This window comes from Ogataea angusta, assembly GCF_019207475.1.
Source record: "Ogataea angusta isolate 61-244 chromosome Unknown 61-244_NODE_5_length_850226_cov_91.758892, whole genome shotgun sequence".
Classification (NCBI taxonomy): domain Eukaryota; kingdom Fungi; phylum Ascomycota; class Pichiomycetes; order Pichiales; family Pichiaceae; genus Ogataea; species Ogataea angusta.
In genome coordinates, this window is record NW_025065219.1 from 530,823 (window position 1) to 553,714 (window position 22,892).

The window sequence follows — 22,892 nt, forward strand, 5'->3', positions numbered from 1 at the left end:
TTTTTATTATGGTTCTTGACCGTTTACTCTCCAGAAGGCCCTCCAGAAGGGTAAGTGTTTCCAACTTTGCCTGCTAACCGTCAGTCGAGAGATCCAGGAGTGTACTACTACTCGAGCCCTCCCAGTCCCAATCAGAGCCAGCCATCTGCTGCATATATGGCAGCTAATTTTGCTACCGGGAATGTCTCCCGGAGCAACTCGATGAACAATCTATCCAACGCAGCGGCATCAGCAGCGCTACGCAAACATTCGTCTACGTCCAACCTGACAGACCATCGGGTCGCCGGCCAACGAACAATGTCGCTCAGCTCCCGCACCTTTCGGGCTCCTGATTCGTATGTCAGAAGGTCTAATTCTCTACAGTCCAGCTCCTATAATCCAAACATCTACCGTTCCAGCAGCATGACGTCCAGCAGTTTCAGACCGGGCAACTCCCGCACCAATTCTCTGACATCCAACTCCTCTAGATACACCACCGGCTTCACCACCACTACAACCACCACAACGAAGAAACTGCCCTCGAGCCGTCTCAGCACGCCGACTAAGATTGTGAAGACCACCAAGGAGCAGGACGCCGAAGGCAGAACCCGCTCCATCACGAAAACCACCATTGAGCAGAAAGACGGTTTCGAAGTTGTCAAAACTACAGTTGTTAAGCCAAGTATTGTGGAGAACTACAACGATCTAGGAAGCATTGCGGAAGGATTCGACGAAGAATTCTATCACGAAGAGGAGCCGCTGCCCAACAACACCCAGGAACTGGAGAACATTCAAGAGGAACCGACCGAGCCCGAGAAAATCGAACTTAGACAACAAAAACAGCCTCAACCTGAAACACACGAGTCTGCAGAATCTGCAAGGACCCACACTTACCGCCAACTCACCCAATCCAAGGTCAAGCCACGTACCAGTCTTTCACCTGCACGCATAATCCTCAAGAACCCTACTCCCGACGACGACTCGGACGGACAGTCCATCTATTCTGATGCCAACGAGGCCAATCCTAATGCTGTGAAAAATAATTTTAGTGAGAAGGTTACAGAGGAAATTCGGTCGTATGCGTCGAGTACGGCCGGAAACTCGCCTGTGATTCCTCAAAGGTCTGCGTTTAGGGCCCCTTCTGCATTAGCACCGCGTGCCAACAGCATCACCTCAAACACTTCGTCTATGCGCAAGCAGGTGAAAATCATGGGCCCCGACCCGGCAGAGTCTCGCTACAGCTCATCTCCTCCTGCTCCTGCCGTTCCTCTTAACAGGCCCACCCCAGAAGAGCTGTATCAGCAGGCATATCAGGTTGCCATGCAGAAAGTGTACGGAGCCCGTCCAAACAGCTTGCCTGACTCGGGAAGTGTGACCGAGATGGATGTGGACACACAAAAGAACACTCTGCTGAACTCGTCGTCGAGCCAAAACGGCCGCACGATGTCTCTGACCCAGAAACCAGTGAGTCCAGTCCCGGCAACTCCAACGTACCAGTCCAATGCCGCAGGAGTGGGATTCAGAACGCACACGTTACGTGGAGAGCTGGATGCGAAGGAAGAAAAGAAATTGAAGGCAGCGCAGCACAAGGAGGAGAAGAAAAAGCTGAAAGAGATACGCAAGGAGCAGAAGGGCGAGCTGTCAGAGCTGAGCAAACAACGCAAGTCGGCAAGAAAGAACGTGGACGAGTTTAGCGAGAAGAAACGGATTTTCAGCTTTAAGAAGAAAGTTCCCTCGACCACCGCCGAGAACGCCACGGACAACTCTATCACTGTGACCCTTCCCTTGGAGGAAGAGCACGCAGCCAATGCGAAGCCTCAAAAGAGCGAAAAAGCAGGCGTTGGGCGCAAGTTCAAGAAATTCTTTAATTTGTAGTTTAATGTTTCGGTAGAAAATAACAAGGCACTGACTGTGGTAAAAAAATAGTCAAATTAATTTTTAAGCTCGACACTCAAAAACAGAGGCTGGTCCATATTCACAATGTCCATTGAGGCTGCCATCCACACCCTTCATTGGCACGATAACAACCTCCCGATCTATTCGCTGGACATCCAGCGAACGAAAAACCCCGATACCGGCACCCGTAGCGCACGCGTGGCCACTGCGGGAGGAGACAACAACGTGCGAATCTGGCGTGTAAACTATACAGAGACCAAAGTAGAGTCTGTGGAGTATCTGAGCTCGCTCACGAAACACACCCAAGCCGTCAATTGTGTTCGATTCAGTCCTTCTGGCGATATGCTGGCGAGTGCTTCCGATGACGGAACAATAATGATATGGTGTTTGTCGGATAAAATTATCAAGGAGTTCGGCAACGAGGACGACGATGTGAAGGAGAGCTGGTATTTGGAAACTTCGTGTAGGTCCTCAACGCTTTCAGAGATCTACGACGTTTCGTGGTCGCCGGACTCCAAATACATCTGCTGCGGATCAATGGACAACATCACGCGTATATTCAGCGTGGCCACGGGTGCCATGATTAAGCAAATTGCTGAGCATAACCACTACGTGCAGGGCGTTACGTGGGACCCCAGGAATGAGTATATCTGTTCTCAATCGGCAGACAGGTCTGTCCACATCTACAAGATAGTGTCAGAAAAAGGAGCAGACTTAGTTCTGTCTCCGACGACGTTTTACAAGATCATTCGCGCAGAGCTGCCGACCAAAAGCCTCACCACAGAAAATCTCAAAGAGAACTCCGAAAGCTCCAACATGGACCCTCCTTTACAGACACCTCGTCACAAACGGACACATTCAAACTCATCCGCCTCCTCCTCGCAGTCCATCGCGGTGTCGGCTACGCGCTCGTCGTCTCCGCTCCCTGCCGTAATGCCTGCCTCGCCAAACCCTGTCTACAAAAGCCTGCAACTTTACCACAACGAAACGCTTCAGTCTTTTTTCCGGCGACTCGCTTTTTCTCCAGACGGCATGCTATTATTCAGCTCCAGCGGGGTGTTCAAGACAGACGCGTCTGAGGAAAACATCAATACCGTTTACATTCATACGCGGTTTGGTCTCAATAAGCCGCCTGTCGCGCATCTGCCTGGATTCAAAAAGCCGGCCATAGCGATCAAATTTAGTCCGGTGCTATACAAGCTTCTGGATAACGAGAAAAGTGTTTTCAAGCTGGCCTACCGCATGGTGTTTGCCGTGGCGACGCAAGATTCGGTCGTGATATACGACACACAGAGACTCAAGGCGCTGGGCATCGTCACCAATATCCATTACTCCGTGATCACAGACCTCAGCTGGTCCTCTGACGGACAGGTCCTGATGGTTTCAAGCGCAGACGGATTTGTTTCGAGTGTCAACATAACCAGCTCGCTGGTCGGCGAGGTGGAAACCTACAGCGTGGACGAGTACCTGAGGAAGCACAAACAGGCAAACGCCCCAGCAAACGCTGGTCAACAGACCTCCATTATAGACCTGCTGAGCGCAGACCCGACCTCGGCAACGGAGTCAATCGGGAAACCGGGAGACTCGGTGCAGGTGATCGACATCACGACCCCGCAGCCGGAGCGCGACAGCACGCCGGAACCCGCACCCAAGAGGGCCAAGATATAAAAGGTGTACGATACCCTGGGTCACGTGACAGAATCACGTGCTTCGGTTTACAGAAAAGGCCGTTCTCCAAGGTTTCCGGTGTAATTATTTAATCTCCAGAATTTACTATGAACAGCACAATCACACTGGTGGTGACACTGGTCGTTGCGTTTGTGTTCATAGCGTATTTTCTGGGCGACGATGCCGGTGTGACCGACGAGATGGTGGCGCGTGTCGCCCAGATCGCTCCGAACCTGCCGCCGTCGGTGATCCGCCGCGATCTGGAACGCACCCGCAGTGTTCACGTCACGATCGATAATTACCTGAACGGACTGCTCGCCGCGCACGAAACGGGCGAATCGCAACGCACCGCAAGCCAGCCTATAAAGAAGCAGGATTGGAAGCCAGCCCAGTTCGAAGGGCTGAACTTCGAACAAAAAAAACGGGAAATGGTGCTCAGGGCTCGTCAGAGACTAAATCTCTCCACCAGTATCTAGTTTCGTCTGTCGAAATACATTTTGAACTTCTTGTCCTCGTTCTTGACCCTGTAGATGAAACCCATTATCACGTCGCTCTCCTTCACGGTGAGCTGGTTGTTGAAATGGTCCTCGACAGCGTGTCGGAGGTCGTCTCTGTTGCGGTATTCGTACATGTTGGTGCCACTGCTGAGCTCGTTTTTTGCGTACGACTCAGACGACTCTCCAAGCTCTGAGCCTTCCAGCATGTAGCCCTGGAGCGTCTTCACATCAGGGGTGATGATCTGTGAAGGATTTAGATATAATTCTCTGTATTTGCGTAGCTGTTCCTCTGTCCAATTGGAGAAATCTAGGGGGTCCCTGACTGGAAAGTCCTGCGGACCATTTGAGTGGATGTACTTGGCCAGAAACTCCTTCTGCTGTTGTGCGAGCACCTGGTTCCGGTGTTTAGTGGACGACCGCGATGACGAAACCTGTTCGGGCTCGGAGGTGTCTCTTCTAGCCATAATAAATAGATAAATTATTTTTTTTCGCTATGTCCAACGTCTACATTCTGGGAGCCGGAGGAATTGGCACGTTGGTGGCCTCTGCGCTGACGAAAAGGTATGCGGTGAATTTTCTGGTGAGGAGGAAAGAGAAGCTGGACTTGCTGAAGAAGACCAACAACACTTTTACAATCACCCAGCTTTTCAACCAGGGCCGGCGGATGGACTGCAAGATCGCGCAAGCGTGTCAGGCGGACGACATTCCGGACCAGCACATTGACTTTCTGATTGTTAGTGTGAAGACCTTCGACACTGTGAAGTCGCTGACGCCTCTACTGCCGAAGATCTCGCCGTCCACCAACATCATGCTTATTCAGAACGGTATGGGGGTTTTGGAGGAGCTGTACGCTGACCTGTGGCCGCAGGAATCCAGACGGCCGATCATCTACCAAGGAGTGATCACGCATGGTGTTTTCCAGAACAGAGACCAAGAAGGCACATTTAACTACAACCATGCCGGAAACGGAGATCTCAAGATCGCCAGGGTGGACGGCAAGGAGCCAGACCATCCGGTGGTGAAAACGCTGGTGGAGAGCGACCTGCGCACCACTTTGTACTCGTACGAGGACCTTCTTGTGCACCAGGTTGCGAAACTGATGGTGAATTGCTGTATGAACCCGACCACTGCTGTTCTGGACTGCGTGAACTACGAGATCGACGGAATCGACTCAATCAGAGAGTATTTCACCAGAGTGGTCCACGAGGCGATGGCAATTTTGCGCGCCCGGTATCCGTTTCTGGAAGGCCATGCGGAGCTCGACGAGTCGCGTCTGGTGGGGTTCATTCTCGAAAAAGGTTGCAAGTTGAACGGGAAAAATAGCACGAGCATGAGACAGGATACTTTGTTCCTGAGAGACACAGAAATAGATTACATCAACGGGTACATTGTGCACTTGGCAGAACAGGCGGGGCAAGACGCCCCGTACAACAGGACGATCCAGCTGCTGACAAAAAGCAGACTCAGAATAAATCGATCTAGAGCATTATAGAGGAATAAATTAGCTACGCCTTTTCTCCGTAGTATCTCACGTCCTGGCCCTTCGAGACCACCGCCTCGATGACGTTGTCCTCGTCGTCCGTGACCAGCTGGTCTTTGTCGAGGTTGCTCTTTGGCCCCTTGTACACCTTGTGAGCGTACACGGCGTACCACGCCATACACAGGAACATCGAGCCCCAGTACACCAGCACCGTCCAGTTCATCATGTCTGGGGTGTTATCTGCCCCTCTGTACTGCGGGAAGTTCAGAATCGGGATCATGAGCGTCACGAAACACACGGCCACCACACCGGACGGAATGGAGAACGCACCAAGGTGCCACGGGCCTTTTTGGAACGTTTTCCTCGAATAGGTGATTCTGAGCATTGTTGGCACTGTGAAGGAGATGAAGGAGCCGATTGCCCCGACGGAGAAGATGGCGTCGATCGGCGTTCCGCCGCCAAACATGAGCAGCAGCAGCAGCTCGCCCAAAAACCAGTTGGCCCACACAGCGTTGACGGGGGTCTTTGTGGTGGTGTTGACGTGCGACCAGACTTTCGAGAGCGGGAAACAGCCGTCTCTCGAGTACGAAAAGAGCACTCTGGACGCGGCAATCATACAGGAAAAGGCCATGGTGAAGGAGAGAACAACGGCGAACGCGGTCAGCGTGATGACTCTTTCTTTGGTCATGATCTGCGCCAGAAACGCGACGTACGGCTGGCCCAGCTCGTCGTTGACCGCGTCGTCAACGTCGACGATCGTGTACGCCATGGCGAGCTGGAAAACGAACCCGAGAATGCCTCCGACGGAGGCCGTCAGCACGATGGCCCGCGGAGTGGCCACCTGGGCGTTGCTGCACTCCTCGGCAAGGTGGAACGGCGAGTCGAATCCGGACATCGTCCAGATCACGGCCATGAAACTCATCAGAATGCAGATCCCGTTCGGCCACTCGGTAAAGTTGGTGATTCCCCAGGCCGCGTCGTTGCTGTTGAACTTGGGAAGCCCCTGGTCGCTTCTGTTGTTGCCGCCGAGGATGATAACGAAGGAGATGAACAAAAATAGCAGGTTGAGCGCGGTGGAGCCGGAGTTGATCCAGGCGATCCACTTGGTTGGGAGCGAGGCGATGATGGAGCAGAAAAACGTCAGACACGAGGTCAGCAGATACGTCTGCCAGTTGGTGGCAGAATAGTCTGGGTCTTTGAGCGACTTGAGCGCGAGAATCATGCTGGCGCAGCCGTACGCAACAGACGGAGCGCCCGTCACCTGCACAAAGTAGTTCGACCAGCCGACAAACCAGGAGAGTACAGCCTTGTAGCCGGGCGGAGCAAGCATAGCCGTGGCATAGTAGAGGCCGCCAGAGGTCGGGAAAGCGCTCGAGATCTCCGCCATGGAGCACGCGACGGCCATGACGCCAATCATGCCCACCAGATACGCCCAGGTGAGCCCCGCGTTGCCGGAGTAGGCGAGCGAGTACCACAGGGTGGACGCGATCGAGGGCAGAAGGCCGAGCACCGAGAACGAGACTCCGAACGTGGTGATGAGCGAGAACTCTCTTTTGAACTCCTGTTTGTAGCCGAGGGCCAGGATGACCGCCTCGTCCTTGTCGACGGAGTGGTCCACGAGAATCTTCTGCGACCTGTTGGACAGCACAGAGGTGATGTGCATTTGGTCCACCGAGACAATCGTGGCGGTGGACCGGACAGCGTCAACGTTCGAGGCCATGGCGCAAATTGGTCAAGAGGACCGATCGGTGTCTATATATATACAGCTTATCAAAAAGAGTTTAACTGTGCGTATCGTCAAAGGGCTGTGCTGAAACGTCTTATCGGTGGACATGCTTTGGCGGCAACAGAACAGACGTTGCAGAAGCGATATGTGGAGATTGGGCCGCAATCGACGAGCGAGGCCCGAAAACGCTTCTTATTGGCTTTGCAGCCGCGGTCTGGCGTACAATAGCCGTGTCCAGAGCATTCATGGTGGAGTTTCTCTTTTCAGACTTGATAGCAAAAAACTTGCATGTTATCAGAGTGGCATTTCATGCACGGTGGCCGTCGATCGGCGGGTCGACTTTTTTTGGTATCTTTGGAAAAACTTGGTTTTAATAGGCTGATGAGAAACGCAAGAACCCTACTCCGTTCCGGGAGATTTCTGGCCAGAGCTGTTGTTTTGACGGCTCGGCCAACAGTGCGCGGACGCATTGTGCAAATGGCGCCTCTGTATCACCAAAGTGTTCGCTGCAACTCCATCTCTGCCAGGACCGATGGCGCAGACATCCCGGAGAGCGTGCGGAACCTCACGATGGAACAGTACGACACAAGCGCAAGCGAGACGCTGGAGTCCATTTATTGTGATCTGGACGAGTTCTTCGACGAGCACAACATCGCGGACGCCGACGTCGAGGAAAGCGTAAGTATATCTAGGCCCAGGCAACTAACTCCAGGCTGGCATATTGACCCTGAATACCCCACAAGGCTCGTACGTGCTCAACAAGCAGCCGCCTAATAAACAGCTATGGCTGAGCTCTCCGATCTCCGGGCCAAAAAGGTTCGACCTGCTGGACGGCGAATGGGTCAGCATTCGGGACAGCGTTAAACTGCGTGAGATTCTGGAAGAGGAGATGACCCAGATTTTTGGCGAGTTCAGCTTCAGCGAGCAGTTCTAGCTGGCAAGTAGAGCATCAGATTGTACATATCACATGTGTCCCCATCACGTGCATGGAACGAAATCGACTTTTTACGACTTTTTACAGACCTCCACGACCGTAAAATTTTTTTGAAAATATTTTGGTACCTTTGACCATGTCTACTGTTTCTGCTTCGAAAGCAAAAAGAGAGGCCAAGAAGGCTGCCAAGGCCGCCGAGGGAAAGCTCAAGACCAAGAAGCTGACAAAGAAGGAAAAGGAAAAGCTTGAGTCTGGCGGAGATGCGTCTTCAGCTGCAGATGAGATCGAAAAGCTCAAGTTGCAACAGGACAAGGACGGATTGAGTGACAGAGTTACCACTGGTGTGCTGGACTCCCTGGAGACCTCCAGAGATATCAAGATGTCGTCTGTGTCTCTTCTTTTCCACGGTAAAGTGCTTTTGCAAGACTCCTCTTTGGAATTGAACTATGGTAGACGTTATGGGTTGCTTGGAGAGAATGGTTGCGGCAAGTCCACTTTCCTGAGAGCTCTGGCCGCCAGGGAGTATCCAATTCCAGAGCACATCGATGTTTATTTATTGAACGAGCCAGCCAATGCTTCTGAGTACTCTGCCCTGGACTGGGTTGTGAGAGAGGCCGAGTCCGAGCTCGCTCGTTTGGAAAAAGAAGTCGAGGATATTATTGTCAACGACGGACCAGAATCGCCACTGTTGGAGCCACTGTACGAGAAGATCGACGAGATGGACCCATCCACTTTCGAGGCCAGAGCCGCTGTCATTCTCACAGGTCTGGGCTTCAACGCTCAGACAATTAAAAAGAAGACCAAGGACATGTCTGGTGGATGGAGAATGAGAGTTGCTCTTGCCAAGGCCCTGTTCGTCAAGCCTACGTTGCTGCTGTTGGACGACCCTACCGCCCACTTGGACCTGGAGGCCTGTGTGTGGTTGGAGGAGTATCTGAAGCTTTTTGATAAAACTTTGATTCTTGTCTCGCACTCCGAGGACTTTTTGAACGGTGTTTGCACCAACATGATCGACATGAGAATGAAGAAAATAACCCAGTACGGTGGTAACTACGACGCCTACGTTAAGACGAGAACCGAGCTGGAGACCAACCAAATGAAACAATACTACAAACAGCAAGAAGAAATCCAGCACATCAAGAAATTCATTGCTTCTGCAGGTACCTATGCAAACCTGGTGAGACAGGCCAAGTCCAGACAGAAAATCCTTGACAAGATGGAAGCCGACGGTCTGATCCAGCCAGTGGTTCCAGACAAGGTTTTCACGTTCAAGTTCCCAGAGGTGGAAAGACTTCCTCCACCGGTGCTTTCTTTCGATGACATCTCGTTCGCTTACGACGGCAACCCAGAACATTACCTGTACAAGGACCTTTCGTTCGGAGTCGACATGGACTCGAGAATCGCACTGGTCGGACCAAACGGTGTGGGTAAGTCCACGCTGTTGAAGCTTATGACGGGTGAGCTTCAGCCCCAGAAGGGAAGAGTGTCCAAGCACACCCACTTGAAGATCGGTGTGTATTCGCAGCACTCTGCTGACCAGCTCGACCTCACCAAAACGCCTTTGGAGTTTGTCAGAGATAAATTTTCGCACATTTCCCAGGACTTCCAGTACTGGAGAGGCCAACTGGGAAGATTTGGTTTGACCGGTGAAGGTCAAACCTCGCAGATGGCTACCTTGTCCGAGGGACAGAGATCCAGAGTGGTGTTTGCTCTGTTGGCCCTCGAACATCCTAATGTTTTGTTGCTGGACGAGCCTACCAACGGTTTGGACATCCCAACAATCGATTCTCTGGCCGAGGCCATCAACAGCTTCAACGGAGGTGTTTGTGTCGTGTCCCACGATTTCAGGTTGCTGGACAAAATTGCAAAGGATATCTACGTTGTTGAGAACCAAACGGCTACCAGATGGGATGGTACTATCGGGCAATATAAGGCCAAGCTGGCCAAGAATATTGTGCTGTAAGTATAAATATAATAAAAACCATTCTATTTTTCCGTTTTTATATTGATCCCGTTATTCAGATCCCGCAGATCAGCAGCAAAGAGCACGGAGTGTGCCCAGCCCGCGTATTCGCCCCACAGTTGCTTGAACCTTTCCTGGATTTGTGCGTAGAGCTCTTTATTTAGTATTTTTCCTGGCATGCGGTACGTTTTGGTAGCAATCTTGAAAACATGGGTATCGACCGGAACGACGTCGTGCTTGTCCAGTGACATCAGACACACGCAGTCAGCGACTTTAGGCCCGACACCCATGAACGTCTGGAGGTACTCGTGGCACGTTTTATGGGGCTCTGTTCTCATCGAGTACAGTTTCATAAACTCGTCCTTCTCTGTTAGCATTTTGGCCGTTTGCTGAATAAATTTTGCCCGGTACCCAAACCCGAGCGCGCGCAGTTCTGCCTCCACATTTGGCTGGGCTAAACGTTCTGGCTCAGGAAATTTGTAGTGCTTGATCCCCTGGTACTCGACCAAAAAGTCGCCATAGTGAATACATAAATTCTCGCACATTTTCGAGATCCGTTTCACGTTGTTGTTAGTCGAGCAGATGAAAGACACAAGGTTTTCCCACGGGTCCTGTCTGAGCATGCGTATTCCGCCAAAATTCGCAGAGTTTTTCGTAAAATGCTTATCTTTGGAAGCCCAGTCAAGGTAGAGTTCTTCGAGCCTGATCGACAGGTTAAAGTAGTCCAGAACCACCTCCTCGGTGTCCTTTAAGTGTGGGATGGATGCGTAGTGGAGAAACGTGTCGTCCTGTTTTATAAGCAGTACTCTGTTCTGGATCGTACAGGACCAGATGTCGTCGACGTATTTCCAGCGGAAAGCTTGTCCGCAGCGCAAAACTCTGGCAACCGAGAGTTCCTGGCGTTAGCACGTTTGCGGGCCGTTAACATACCTTTGGAGAGAGCTGGATGGCTTTCCAGACGATGTCTTTGGTCATGATTTGAAGACGCGTCGGCTGAAATTTTTCGTCGCGTCGAGAAATAATCATGGTTTTGCACAACGATAAGTGGAAGTGGAAGAACAAGCGCAAGCATTTGAAAAAGGTAGGCGAGACGCAACAAAGTGATGGCTCAAGTGGGGAGCTGAGCGAGGACGAGCTCATCACCAACGAATGGCGGTTTGAGGAGCTGAAGCCAATACAACATCCTAAAGATGAGGAACAGATAGCTTTGGAGCGGGAGCAGAGAAAGATGGAGTTGGAGCGGGACGAGGCCAACGCTCGTCTGGTTTTGGAGAAGCTGAGACTTTCGACACCAGAAATCAGCACATCTGGCAAACACAAGGATGCTAAAAAGATGTCCAAGCAGGAGCTGCTAGATTGGAGTGTGGAGCGACAGGGCAATTCTGAGCCTGTTTCAGCGGGTCAGCGTACCCGCACACTGAGTGAGGACGAGAAGGCCAGGTTCTACGAGCTGCAGAAGCGCATAGAGCGACAGAAAATGGTGACGTCCATGAAAAAGAAGTTTGCTACCACGAGAGGAACAAAGGTGTTGGAGGTGTCAAAAGTGGACGACGACAACTACAAGGCTGTTAACGCTCGCAGGCTCGAAGATTCGGCAAAGAAGCCCAAGGAGGGCGAGTTCGAGGACAGTTTGGCAGATCTGTTGGGAGACAGGCCAGTTCTGACCCAGGAGCCCGTGGCAAAGCCAGAAACTAGAGGACACAAGAAGACGCCAAAATCAGGCCCAGCATTCAAGCTCAGTCCTTCGCAAGCCGAAGACGAGTTTCTGGACCAGTTGCTTGGATGATATTTCATGCGCCGATCGACCCGGTCCGACGCGGACGCGAAAATAAATACATTTTCACCGTACCGTGTCAAAGTTATGGACACGCCCGATGATAGCGAGCTCTTGCCTGACGACCAGAAGCTTCTGGCATCACTGAGAAGCTTCCTGGTCCGGAAAAACGCACGAATACGACGGCAGGCTGGCGATTCTCGCGGCGACCTGGCCGAGCAGGTGCGCCAGCAACGGCATGAGATCATTGAGTTGCGCAACAAGTGCCGCATGCTGGAACAGAAGCTCAGGATGTATGAGCAGAGCAGTCCAAAACACGCCATCCTGGTCTCCCCGAAAAAGATCCAGCTATCACCTCTCAAGGCACAGCAGCACTCGCCAACGTATTCTGCGCTTTCTGGCACGGAAACCGAGGACTCGGAGTTCAACACGCCGCGAAAACTGCGACTGGTCGGCACGGCGGCTGTGCTGACGGCGAGTCCCTCGAAGAATGGTTCGGCACTTGACGACTGCGACGAAGAATCAATAAAAGTGCTAAAACAGAGCAGCTCGCAGCAGCCACGCGACAAAATTCGGCAGATGGCCGTGGTGGACCTGACACACCATCCGGGCCGCAAAGGTAACTGGTGGCCGGAGGATTTCAAACCGAACCCGGAAACCAATTTTGGACAGACCGAAGCGTTCAAATTGCGTCGAATCAACCCCAAGTACGCGCATCCAGCGTTGCAGACACAGTTCAAGTACCAACAGCAGCATTTGAAGCAGGAAGCCATGAAAGATTTCAATCGGCTGGCAGGACAGGTGGAGCCGGTCACGCCTGGAGTGAAGCTGGTGTGGAGCGCTGCGGACTCTGCGTCGCTGCCGACGCCGCTCAAGACTCCCGACCAGGCGCTGAGCAACCCGAAAATCGACCCGGTTTTCAAATTCGAGATCAACAAGTCCAACTACAAAAACTTCGACCTCAACCTCAACAGCAACAAAATCAAGCTCTGGCTCGATCTGCAAGACTCGCCGCCCGGCCACGAGCGGTCGGAGTTCCCGACGCCGTCGCAGTCGGAAGCAGACCGGCAGAAAAGCATCAAGCGGGCCAAACTGGTGGCTCTGCAAAGATTGTTCCAGACGGTGTTCATGGTGCAACCAACAGACAAGTCAGGAACGTCGTACCAGCAGGTTGGCAAGTTTATTTTCCGCAACGACGAATGGAACGAGCTCGTGAGACGCAACGAGTTCCAAATCGACGAGTCCATCTTCTACAACGCCGAATAGCTATGAATTGCATACTAATTAAATACAGTATATTTCTCTATCTATTTCTTGTTGCCCTTGTAATCAAGGTAATTGTAGTAGTTGAAGCTATTGAGCGCCGGGTTCAGCTCTAGCGACGTGCTCACAAATTGCTTTGCGCCCTCGGAAAGCTCGTGGTGCACTGTCTCGTGCGAAGAGGTCGGCGTCAGAGACTTCAAGAGGTTGCCGTGGCCGTCGGTCAGGGTTTTGGATGTCTGGTCGGGATAGAACCGTTTGAGCGGAATCCAGCTCTGGAACAGCTCGTACGATGCAAGGGTGAATCCGAATTGCGGCGACGACCGGCAGATTCTGGCAATTCCACCCTTGAAGAGGGCAGAGAAACCTTCCTCTTTCAATATCCGCGAAAACGCGTCCGCAATGTTCTTGTACGCCTTCTCGCCAGGACGGCTTTCCACCTGGAGTCTGGTCTTGATCACGTCGCACGGCGTCGTGAAGTATGCGGCTGGCATTCCGGCAAGCGCTCCGCTAAGAAGCAGTTCCCACGACTCGAGCTTGCTTTTCTTGGCTGGGTTGTTTGGATCAAAGCCAAACACAAACTTCTTGATGTTCGCGTATGCTGGGAAGTAAATGGCGCTGAACGGAACGTCTCTGAGCAAACAGGCAGATGCTCCTTTATAAAGGCCCCGGAGTCCCAGCTCCTTCACTATATCGACGGCGGACTTCTCTACGTAAGGAAGACCGTCCTTGGCCATCTGTCTTACGGTTTCTCCTTGCACTTGCAGTCTAATCTTGGTGATCTCAAGAGGATTGGTGAATATAACCTGGCAGGCACCGGCAGAAGACCCGGCCAGGATCTCCCAGCCCATAGTCAGCTCGCCATTTTTGCAGTATCCCGCACCAATACCTCTCACTATGTCGTTGACAGTAAGTTTGATAGCCTTTTCGGGAGCAACACCAACCAACTGAGGAAGCAAACCGGAGTAAAGTCCAATGAAGCCTTCGTGTTTGAACACTTTGCGAAAACAGTCACCGTAGGACGAGTACAGAGAGTTGCCCTTCTGGTTCTGCATTCTGGTCTTCACCAAATCAATTGGATAGACAACAGTAGCCCCAATGGCACCAGCCACTGATCCAAGAAGAAAAGAGTAGGCAGAATTCAGGATTGGATAGAAGCTGAATGGAACAATATCTGAAGATTCACGGCTTTTGATCAAGTCGTCTGTGAGAATAGCCAGCATGTCACCAGATTTAATGGCAGAGGTGCGATCTTGCTGCTGGAGAAGCTGCAGGTTCCATTTGAAGAAAAGCGACGCTTCCCTCTCGGTGAGGGTGCCAGCAACGCGAGATTTGGCGAACTTGTAGAATTCATCTTTGGAAATGAGTTTATTTGTGTTGTTGTACTGTCCGGTGGAGATTTGCTCGTATATGGCATAATTCAACGAGGGAAGGTCTTTCAGAAGCTTGATCACGGTTTCCGAGTCGCTCAGCGACAGGCTTGGGCCGAAGTTGGCTTCTGAGAACGACTCAATCCGTGAGAGAATATTGTCTGGGAGTCTAGAGTGGAATATTTCATTGACTATGTTTCTGAAGCTGGCGGTGTCGATCTTGTCATTCTGGGACAGCTGCTTGAACTTCTCGTCGAGCTTGATCAGCGGAAGCTTCTCGATAAGCGCGGAAAAGTCTGCCGGGGTCAACTTCTCGAGTTTGTTTTCTTCAAGATAATTTTTCACAAGCTCGATATCAGAATTCGTTTTTATTGTCTGGTTCAGATTCGACAGAATATCCAAGAAACGGTCCGTTTTGATCTCCTGAGGGGTCTCGCGCTCGTTGTAAAAGTCTTTCTCGAACAGCTTGAACAGTTTGAAAAGTAGCTTGGGCGACTCCTCAGTGTTAGTCTGCACATTGAGGAGTTCCTTGGAGAATTTCTGAAAATCGCTCTCTGTCAAGTATCCTTTCTTCTCGTGGTCGGCAATCAAATAAAGTAGCCCAAAGGAGTCGATTGGCAGGAACGAGGTCACTCTAGATAGATTTGGCTTTTCCTGATTTCTGAGCACATTCACAAAATCCTCGAACTTCAACACTTTTTCCTGAGTGTCCAGATCTGAGTACTGTTTGGAAAACTGCTCAAAGATAGTAGACAGAGATGAATCTACGTTGGGTGACATGGTGGGGGAAACGGCCTTGTGAGTGGAAGTTAAAGAAAGTAAGGGAGAGTCACTTTTATTTGTAGTGGTAATCATGACTCAGTTTCCAATTTGGTATTGTTCAAACTATTGTTAAAGCCGGAACCACCTATGGAGAAAAGGAATACAAAGCGAAAAAACTTTCTCTGATGATTCCAGGGAATAACGATATATATACAATTTGAGAGGTTTTTCCTTATCGCAGGAGCGGGGACGCCTGTTTTCGTCTGGTTGGCTGCTGTGGTAAAAATAGTCTACATTACCTTGACTGGGAGCGCACGCTATTACGCGTACCCCGGGAGTTTGCCACATCGGTTATTCCCGTGGTCCACTTCGCCGTTGGCGCACGTAAAAACCCGGTCCGAAAATAGGTGCGGTGAAAACGTGTTACCCGGCCGACTAACTGGAATCACCCCCACATTAAGCGGTCGATAAAATGCTTCAGCTAAATCTCATTTATTTATTTGTACAGCTATACGTAAATCTCCTAGGAGTTTATTTCTTGGTGGAGTCAGCACCCTCCTTAGCACCAGAGAGAGCGCCAGAGACGTACTCGACAGCCTCATTCAGCTTCTCCTTACCGGCATCCAGATATTGGTTGGCGGTGTCGGCCAAACTGCTCTGGTTCTCGTCGACCTCGGACTTGGCCTTGTCAGAGCCTGATTGAGCCTTGTCGCCCAAAGTCTGTGTGAATGACTTTTGGTTGTCTGGTGTCACTTTCGAGGCAAGTTTGTCTGCCTGGTCTGTGACTTGCTCCTTGGTCTTCTCGTAAGCGCTCTTCTCAGAGTCTGGCTTCACGGTCTCGGTGAGTTTGTCGCTAATGTCTTTTCTTCCAAGGTCACTCATGTTGATTCTATGGTAAAAGAAAGGAAGCAGACCAGCTCATTTATATAGCTCACAAAATAGCAATCATACATAATAGCAAGTATTGCTATGAAATACCGAGTTTATATGAAGAATTACGTAATATGTGGCTGTTCGGTCTCGTCGTCGAGCCAATCTTTGGCCCTCGAAATGGCTTTTTCCCAGCGTTTCCACATTTGATGTCTTTTCTCGTCCTCCAGCTGGGCCACAAACATGTTGCTTTCGTCCGATCCGCCGTTCAGCTTCTCTCTCACGTCTTTGAGCGATTTCCAGACTTTGACTTTTTTATGAAGTCCTGCAGCTATGGCAGAGCCCAACGCAGTGCACTCTGCATTGTCAGATCTCACGACTGAAACGCATGGCCCCAGCAGATCGGCCTGGATCTGCATCACGACGTCAGACTGGGACATACCTCCGTCGACGTGGAGTGTGTTGAGTGGATTATTTTTATCTTGTAGCTCCGCGTGATCCAGAAACTCAGACGATCTGCCGGCGTCCGAAACCATGGCACGCAGAATAGCACGAACCTGGAAACAGACTCCCTCAATGGCCGCTCTGGCGATGTGAGAGGCCTTGGAATACTGTGTGAGCCCAAAGATTGTTCCTGTAGTTCTTGGGTTCCAGTATGGGGCAAAAAGACCGGAGAACGCAGGAACGAACACCACGCCGGCACTCGTAGGAGCCTGGGCTGCAAGAGGGCCAATGTGCGACGAGCTGTAAATAAGTTTTAGGTTGTCTCGCAGCCATTGGACACACGCACCTGCAACAGCAATCGAACCTTCGAGACAGTAATGCGGATTAACCGAGTCTTTACCGTCAACAGCAGGGTCCAAGTCAGGGAACCAGTATCCAACAGTGGTGACTGCACCGTGCTTGGAGACCAATTTCTTGTCGCCCGTGTTGTACAGCAAGAAGGCACCGGTACCGTAGGTACATTTGGCGTCTCCTTTTTGGAATGCCAGCTGGCCGACGAGAGAGGCAGATTGATCACCCAAGCAGCCTGTGATCGGAACGTCGGCAAGCAGTCTCATGATGATCTCTTCTGCGTCTTGCGACAGAACCTTCCGCTGGTACCCAATGTGTTTCAAGTCCGGCAGCTGGAATGTTCCGTAATCGTAGCAACTAGGCACAATCTTTGGGAGATTGATCTTGGTGGTGTCGACCCTCCAGAACTCCAGCAATGCCTCGTCGTAGTCTTTGGTCTCTAAGTTCATGAAACTAGTTCTTGACGCGTTCGTGATGTCTGTGAGGAATGATTTCTCTTTGGTGATATTGTAGATCAACCAGGTGTCGATAGTGCCAAACATCAAGTCGCACTCTCCACTATCGTAACTTTCCTGAATTTCCGGGATATTGTCGTACAGCCAGGTCCATTTGAGAGACGAAAAATAGGTAGAGATTGGACAGCCGGACCGTTCTTGGAGCATGGCGCGGATATCGTCGGGAACAACACTATTTAGCTGGTTCATCAAATTGAGTGTCCGGGTGTCGTTCCAGACAATACCGTTGTGCAACGGCTTGCCGGTACGTCTGGACCATATAATGGTGGTCTCACGCATGTTGGCAATACCGATTGCTGCCACGTGGTACACTGTAGGCGATGAGCCGTCGAGCGGTTCTTCAGAATTCGAGATTTCAAGTCTCATCAAACAGGCACCTAGACACTCTAAAACGTTGGCCAGAATGTGACAAGGGTCACATTCGACCCATCCAGGCTGAGGGAAAGACAAGGTGGGGCCCATGTGGTCTTCCTCGACCTGGACATGGCCGTCTTTGCCAATCTCCAGAGCTATACCTTCATTGGAGAAAATCGTTGGGGAATTCCGCTTCGACCCCTCCTTGGCAGAAGTGGAGTACTCGATCTGGTGTTTAGTGATTTCCTCCCCGTTCTCAGTGAACAGAATCACTCTGGTGGAGGTGGTACCGATATCTATAGAACAGATAAGTGGAATACTGGACATGAGTGCAAGCTGGGATAAAAAAAAAAAAACAGGAAACCTATATTACCCCAGATTAGCGAGGGAAAAAATATTTATAATGCCAATCCCCACGCAGTCTAATTATACCATTCTATTGTATTAACAGCCTTGCAGCCTCTCTGAAATTCGGATCGTTGTTTTCCAAGTCGAACTCCGGGTTATCCTGCCAGATTAATCGCCGAAAAATCTCGTCCATAACGAGCTGCTGAATGTTATTGGCAAACGGCTCGCGAATGTCGAATCTTGGGTTGGCGGACGCGGCGTTAATTTTGGCAATTTCTTCGGCATCAAAATAGATACTTCGCTTGCTGTACCTGGCGGCCTTATAGTTCAGCTGGTACAGCTTTTTCGCCAGTAGGTCCCAGTGCTCGGACTGGTTCACATACACCATGCCGTGGACCAGTATCTTCCAGTTCTCCAGGTCCTCGTAATCGGGAAATTTTTTCTTGAGAAAATTCGTTAGGGCAATAGCAAAGTAGATTTCACCCGTTAAAACAAAATGCCAGAGAAAGTTGCGGACAACGCGAAAACTAGGACTTGATTTTTCGTTTGCTTGCGCGGTATCTAACGTCAACTGCCAAGCCTCGTTGGCTTTGCCCCTGGCCAGCAGCTCCTTGACCGCCTTGGTGGTCACTGCAACGCTAGTTGTCCGAACTCCGTGGTCCTGCATCGCCGTCCGAATTTCACTCAGATCTCTATTGTCCAGCGACAGATACTCAAACACCTCGTCTTGCACCGGTCGCATATCTATCTTTAGCGTCTCCATTTTTCTGTATATCGCTTTTTTGAGATCCAAGTCTCTGAGTCCCCGAAACATGACATGGAACGTTGTTTCGTTCGGCAGAAGATGGTATTTGTCCATTATTTGCAAGTTTTCCAGCACATTTGCAATTCTGTTGGGATGATGTTTTTGTAGCGTTGTCTCCAGAAGCAAGTTGATCACCTCTGTGTCGGGCTGGTGGCCCATCTTGATCATTTTGTCTCTCACCTCAAAACATTCAAGCGTCATGTATGTTTTGGCAAAATACTGGATAATTCGCTTGAAAGAAAGCCGTGTCAGATCCGGCGAGTTTGACACTAGGTTGTAGATCCGAGTGATATGTGGCAAAAGGTCGCGGTATCGCCGGAAATCCAGTTCTGACACTGATGTCACATACTTGTTAATGGATTCCGGTGTGTATTGCGCTGGTGGTTCTGGAAGTTTCTCTCCCAACCTGAGCTTATCTGTCCACCTAACTTTATCTGTCTCGCGACGGAACCCTCGCCGATCCAAGATGTCAAGGAAATATATCGCTATGACACTCTCATGGTTGCCCTTTGGCACTTGCAAACCGACTTTCTCGCTGGTCAGTTTCAGAAATCGATCGTAGCGATTCTTGATCCGTTTCTCAGCTATCACAGAGGTGGAAGTGTTTCTCGCCGCCGTCGAAACACTGAATTTGCGAATTATATTCATAAATCAAGCCTAAAAAATAAATTTGTATTTTTTTGTCATAATCTACATTACAGCTTCTAGTGCCAGCGCTGAAGTCACTCCTCGTGGATCTGTTCCGACACAGAAATCCAGGCCACCAGCTTCTCAATCGCGTCGTTCTCCTCTGGCAATCTCTCGTGCCCGTAGTTCACAATGGCTCTACTCTCTCCCACCTCCCTGAACGTGTTTTGTACTCCATCGATGTTCTCGCGTCGGAATACACCCACTTTGTACTCTCCCTCAAAACAGTGTTCCTTTCCAACAAGTCTCCTGCCTCTCATGTAATTTATAATCTGATCCTGTCCGTCCACGGAACAGCTAGCTTTCTGAGCATTCCAGAACTGTGATCCCTCCGAAACAGGCCCGGTGTACTCTGAATACACCGGTAGGACGTTGCACTCGTATTTGGCCGTTTCACCCTCTGCAAAACTAATATTTGATGGATGCAATGATCTGCTCATTACGCGTATTAAATATTTCTACGAATTTATTTTTTTAGTTCGATGAGTGCCATACAGTCCTTCAAACACTACCCATATTTAATCTCCAAGTAAGTATAGAAACCAAACTGCAACTAACATTAGGTACTGGGACCCCGTATTTGCAATTTCCGTCGGAGTCGTGTCGTATTACGCCTACGAAAAAAGAGCAGGCCGGCCCGAAGGCCACACTCTCAACGAGCTCATAAGACGCAAGTACGAACGAATGACAAACTGATGAACCGTTATAATACTCAATAAGCTTTATTTTATCATTTAACGTATGCAAGACTTGGATTGCGAGGTCTAGACTCTCAGGTCCAAAGTAGGCTTTTTTCTCGAGAGCATCCGTTTCGTCCGCTTCGACTGCTGTTTTCTGTCTTTCTTGCCAATATCGATCAGATCGCGTCCAAAGTTGTCTCTGTTTTTCAGCTTGTAAATGCGGACAATCCAGTTCTCACTGGTGAACGCTTCTTCCATGACGTCCAAGGTGATCGACTTCGCGTAGCTGGAGCTCAGTTTCTGCTGTCTCACACGGTCAACAGGATCCAGACCATTGTAGGCATCCCCAAATCTGTAGAAAGACAGCTTGTACATCAGCGAGTTCTTCATGGCGTCTGTGGCTAAGTCGTCCACTCTATAAGCGCCTCTGTCTGTGAAATAATTGCGCTCGCTGATTTCCTCAGGCCAAATTCCTTCAGAAATTCTCACCATCCACAAAAACTTGTTGATATCGTCCCCAGAGTATCCAATCAGTCCGCCAAAAATCACAAGAACATAGTCTACATCGAGCTGTCTCATGATCACCTCCGCTTTGTCTTCCGAGGTGGCCATGGCACGACCCACAGTAGCGATGTGCGTATTATTCCACGTGTTGTTGTCGACAAAAGTGGTTCTGTCAGCCATTCCACCAATCTGGTATCCGTAGTCCCACCAGGCCATCACTTTGGCGTCCTCTGGAGTGTTCATACGCAGCCAGTAGTATGCCTCTCTGTAGTCGTCAATAAGCAGCTGAGAGCCATCAGGGTTCCTCGAGGCAAGAACAACTGATGGAGACGAGTATGCATTCGACGTGACCCAGGTACAATGTTGGACGTAGAAAACGAGGTAGAAAACAAAAGTGGCGCTGACAACCATCTTGGACAACAGCGTGAAAAGAGAGTCCTGAGATTCTTTGTTGTTCCACCAACTCGAAAGCTCGTCTTTGACGTCCAGATAAATATTGAACAGTCTTCCCAGTGTGATACCTGCACAGACACAAACGATTGGAGCGAGAGTCAGCATCAATCTGACCATGACACCAGCAAAGTAGGAGCCCAGAACGGAATACACGATAACAAACACGGCAGGGTTGGAGAGTTCCTGGAAGCAGAAGTAGACACCAACAGGGAAGAGCCATATCATGAAGTTGAGATCAAAGAAAAACGAAGACCATGGGGTAGGCTGGTGCTCAGAAACAGAGGCAATAATTGGGATGTGCACCTTCGCATAGTTTGTGTCCCAAAGGGAATAGAATCTTCCGGTCCAAGGGGCAATCCAGCCCATTTTTGTAGCCAGTACAAGACCGGAGATGCCAACGGTAGCCACCACAGCACTGAAAGCAAACATCAATCTAACGAATTTTGTTGGAGACAGAGTGTCTTTCAGGTAGCTGACAAGAAGCACCAGTTGCAGAAGTCCAAAAACACCAAAAGCGGCCATGTGGTCGTTGGATCTGATCGGCAAAAAGCCAACAAACGGGATCTGCATGGACATCAGCGTTCCCAGAGCGTACCAGGTGCAGTATGAGGTGTAGATTTTGTAGTCAAAACGGCCCATCAAAAGCAGAATGAACACGTGCAACGGGATGATGTTGGTGATAAACACATAACCTCCCCAAGCACTGACCATGTAGAAGTAGAACATGGCCGTCAAAGCGCCGTAAAAAATAGACCCCGTGTTGACCGACTTCACCCACAGGAAGAACGTCACCAGCAGCAGCGTGATGGCAATGGCCTCGTTATCGTAAGAGCCGGCCACAGATCTGGAAATGTATCCTGGAGTAATGCCCATTAAGAACGCGCTGAACAGCGCGGCAGTCTTTTTGTGCTTGAGGGTTGGTGTTGTAGAGGTGACTTCCAACGTTAGAAGGTACATTGCCACGGAGGTGATGGAGCTGAATGCTGGAGCCAGGAGAACACAGATATTTCTGATGTCGACTGGCAGACCCACAAATTTCAGGATATGGTAGATGACGGAGGAAGTCACCATCAAACCAGGATAGAGCGTTCCTCCGGTGACTCTTCCCAGCGGATACCATGTTTTGTCGTCGAACCAGTTCAAAAACTCGTAAAAGGACGTGTTGACAAGGTGTTTAGTGGCACGGAAATTAAACCATGGATCGAACTCGTGGATGATCGACTCAAAGCGGATCACCGAGAAAAGTCGCGAGGAGACGGCTGCAAACGACACAGACACGAAAATTAGCGTCAGCAGAAGCAGTTTCACAAGCTTGAGCAGCGTAGGGTCAACCCTAAGGTATCCCTCATTATCTATCAGTGAGACCATTTCAGGTACAATTGTGATGTGGGGCCAATGAACGATTTCCAGTAGGCACGAATATCTGGCTGTTTCTGGATATTTCAGCAATCCACGTCAATTGTCGAATTATTCAAAGATGCCTTTGTACGTGTTAAAATTTAAACTCGAAAAATATCACAAATATTTGAACAAAAAGGCAAAATAACAATCCGCGAGATAATTGTTAATTTA

At 50.3% G+C, this 22,892-nt stretch overlaps 17 protein-coding genes across 17 annotated transcripts; 9 read left to right on the plus strand and 8 right to left on the minus strand.

The window, feature by feature from the left end:
* Window positions 1-201: 201 nt before the first annotated feature.
* On the plus strand, window positions 202-1,854 carry KL928_002842 (uncharacterized protein; the record flags this gene model as incomplete). The annotated part of the gene is made up of 2 exons (XM_043203363.1): window positions 202-279; window positions 364-1,854. The coding sequence occupies 2 exons, from the start codon at window positions 202-204 to the stop codon at window positions 1,852-1,854; spliced, it is 1,569 nt and encodes a 522-aa protein (XP_043059996.1).
* Window positions 1,855-1,959: 105 nt separating this feature from the next.
* Window positions 1,960-3,543, plus strand: KL928_002843 (uncharacterized protein; the record flags this gene model as incomplete). The annotated part of the gene is made up of 1 exon (XM_043203364.1): window positions 1,960-3,543. The coding sequence occupies one exon, from the start codon at window positions 1,960-1,962 to the stop codon at window positions 3,541-3,543; it is 1,584 nt and encodes a 527-aa protein (XP_043059997.1).
* A 472-nt stretch (window positions 3,544-4,015) lies between these two features.
* KL928_002844 (uncharacterized protein) lies at window positions 4,016-4,504 on the minus strand (the record flags this gene model as incomplete). The annotated part of the gene is made up of 1 exon (XM_043203365.1): window positions 4,016-4,504. One exon carries the CDS (start codon window positions 4,502-4,504, stop codon window positions 4,016-4,018), a length of 489 nt encoding a protein of 162 aa, XP_043059998.1.
* Window positions 4,505-4,533: 29 nt separating this feature from the next.
* KL928_002845 (uncharacterized protein) lies at window positions 4,534-5,532 on the plus strand (the record flags this gene model as incomplete). Its single annotated transcript, XM_043203366.1, has 1 exon — window positions 4,534-5,532. One exon carries the CDS (start codon window positions 4,534-4,536, stop codon window positions 5,530-5,532), a length of 999 nt encoding a protein of 332 aa, XP_043059999.1.
* Window positions 5,533-5,600: 68 nt separating this feature from the next.
* Window positions 5,601-6,580, plus strand: KL928_002846 (uncharacterized protein; the record flags this gene model as incomplete). The annotated part of the gene is made up of 2 exons (XM_043203367.1): window positions 5,601-5,621; window positions 5,705-6,580. The coding sequence occupies 2 exons, from the start codon at window positions 5,601-5,603 to the stop codon at window positions 6,578-6,580; spliced, it is 897 nt and encodes a 298-aa protein (XP_043060000.1).
* A 160-nt stretch (window positions 6,581-6,740) lies between these two features.
* KL928_002847 (uncharacterized protein) lies at window positions 6,741-7,474 on the plus strand (the record flags this gene model as incomplete). Its single annotated transcript, XM_043203368.1, has 2 exons — window positions 6,741-6,754; window positions 6,889-7,474. The coding sequence occupies 2 exons, from the start codon at window positions 6,741-6,743 to the stop codon at window positions 7,472-7,474; spliced, it is 600 nt and encodes a 199-aa protein (XP_043060001.1).
* Window positions 7,475-7,534: 60 nt separating this feature from the next.
* KL928_002848 (uncharacterized protein) lies at window positions 7,535-8,020 on the plus strand (the record flags this gene model as incomplete). The annotated part of the gene is made up of 1 exon (XM_043203369.1): window positions 7,535-8,020. One exon carries the CDS (start codon window positions 7,535-7,537, stop codon window positions 8,018-8,020), a length of 486 nt encoding a protein of 161 aa, XP_043060002.1.
* A 296-nt stretch (window positions 8,021-8,316) lies between these two features.
* KL928_002849 (uncharacterized protein) lies at window positions 8,317-10,143 on the plus strand (the record flags this gene model as incomplete). Its single annotated transcript, XM_043203370.1, has 1 exon — window positions 8,317-10,143. The coding sequence occupies one exon, from the start codon at window positions 8,317-8,319 to the stop codon at window positions 10,141-10,143; it is 1,827 nt and encodes a 608-aa protein (XP_043060003.1).
* Window positions 10,144-10,166: 23 nt separating this feature from the next.
* KL928_002850 (uncharacterized protein) lies at window positions 10,167-11,071 on the minus strand (the record flags this gene model as incomplete). Its single annotated transcript, XM_043203372.1, has 2 exons — window positions 10,167-10,889; window positions 10,967-11,071. 2 exons carry the CDS (start codon window positions 11,069-11,071, stop codon window positions 10,167-10,169), a joined length of 828 nt encoding a protein of 275 aa, XP_043060004.1.
* A 96-nt stretch (window positions 11,072-11,167) lies between these two features.
* On the plus strand, window positions 11,168-11,929 carry KL928_002851 (uncharacterized protein; the record flags this gene model as incomplete). The annotated part of the gene is made up of 1 exon (XM_043203373.1): window positions 11,168-11,929. The coding sequence occupies one exon, from the start codon at window positions 11,168-11,170 to the stop codon at window positions 11,927-11,929; it is 762 nt and encodes a 253-aa protein (XP_043060005.1).
* A 75-nt stretch (window positions 11,930-12,004) lies between these two features.
* On the plus strand, window positions 12,005-13,183 carry KL928_002852 (uncharacterized protein; the record flags this gene model as incomplete). The annotated part of the gene is made up of 1 exon (XM_043203374.1): window positions 12,005-13,183. One exon carries the CDS (start codon window positions 12,005-12,007, stop codon window positions 13,181-13,183), a length of 1,179 nt encoding a protein of 392 aa, XP_043060006.1.
* Window positions 13,184-13,224: 41 nt separating this feature from the next.
* On the minus strand, window positions 13,225-15,327 carry KL928_002853 (uncharacterized protein; the record flags this gene model as incomplete). The annotated part of the gene is made up of 1 exon (XM_043203375.1): window positions 13,225-15,327. One exon carries the CDS (start codon window positions 15,325-15,327, stop codon window positions 13,225-13,227), a length of 2,103 nt encoding a protein of 700 aa, XP_043060007.1.
* A 513-nt stretch (window positions 15,328-15,840) lies between these two features.
* Window positions 15,841-16,191, minus strand: KL928_002854 (uncharacterized protein; the record flags this gene model as incomplete). Its single annotated transcript, XM_043203376.1, has 1 exon — window positions 15,841-16,191. One exon carries the CDS (start codon window positions 16,189-16,191, stop codon window positions 15,841-15,843), a length of 351 nt encoding a protein of 116 aa, XP_043060008.1.
* Window positions 16,192-16,304: 113 nt separating this feature from the next.
* Window positions 16,305-18,170, minus strand: KL928_002855 (uncharacterized protein; the record flags this gene model as incomplete). The annotated part of the gene is made up of 1 exon (XM_043203377.1): window positions 16,305-18,170. The coding sequence occupies one exon, from the start codon at window positions 18,168-18,170 to the stop codon at window positions 16,305-16,307; it is 1,866 nt and encodes a 621-aa protein (XP_043060009.1).
* A 109-nt stretch (window positions 18,171-18,279) lies between these two features.
* On the minus strand, window positions 18,280-19,644 carry KL928_002856 (uncharacterized protein; the record flags this gene model as incomplete). The annotated part of the gene is made up of 1 exon (XM_043203378.1): window positions 18,280-19,644. One exon carries the CDS (start codon window positions 19,642-19,644, stop codon window positions 18,280-18,282), a length of 1,365 nt encoding a protein of 454 aa, XP_043060010.1.
* Window positions 19,645-19,718: 74 nt separating this feature from the next.
* Window positions 19,719-20,123, minus strand: KL928_002857 (uncharacterized protein; the record flags this gene model as incomplete). The annotated part of the gene is made up of 1 exon (XM_043203379.1): window positions 19,719-20,123. The coding sequence occupies one exon, from the start codon at window positions 20,121-20,123 to the stop codon at window positions 19,719-19,721; it is 405 nt and encodes a 134-aa protein (XP_043060011.1).
* Window positions 20,124-20,447: 324 nt separating this feature from the next.
* On the minus strand, window positions 20,448-22,688 carry KL928_002858 (uncharacterized protein; the record flags this gene model as incomplete). Its single annotated transcript, XM_043203380.1, has 1 exon — window positions 20,448-22,688. The coding sequence occupies one exon, from the start codon at window positions 22,686-22,688 to the stop codon at window positions 20,448-20,450; it is 2,241 nt and encodes a 746-aa protein (XP_043060012.1).
* Between the last annotated feature and the right edge of the window lie 204 nt (window positions 22,689-22,892).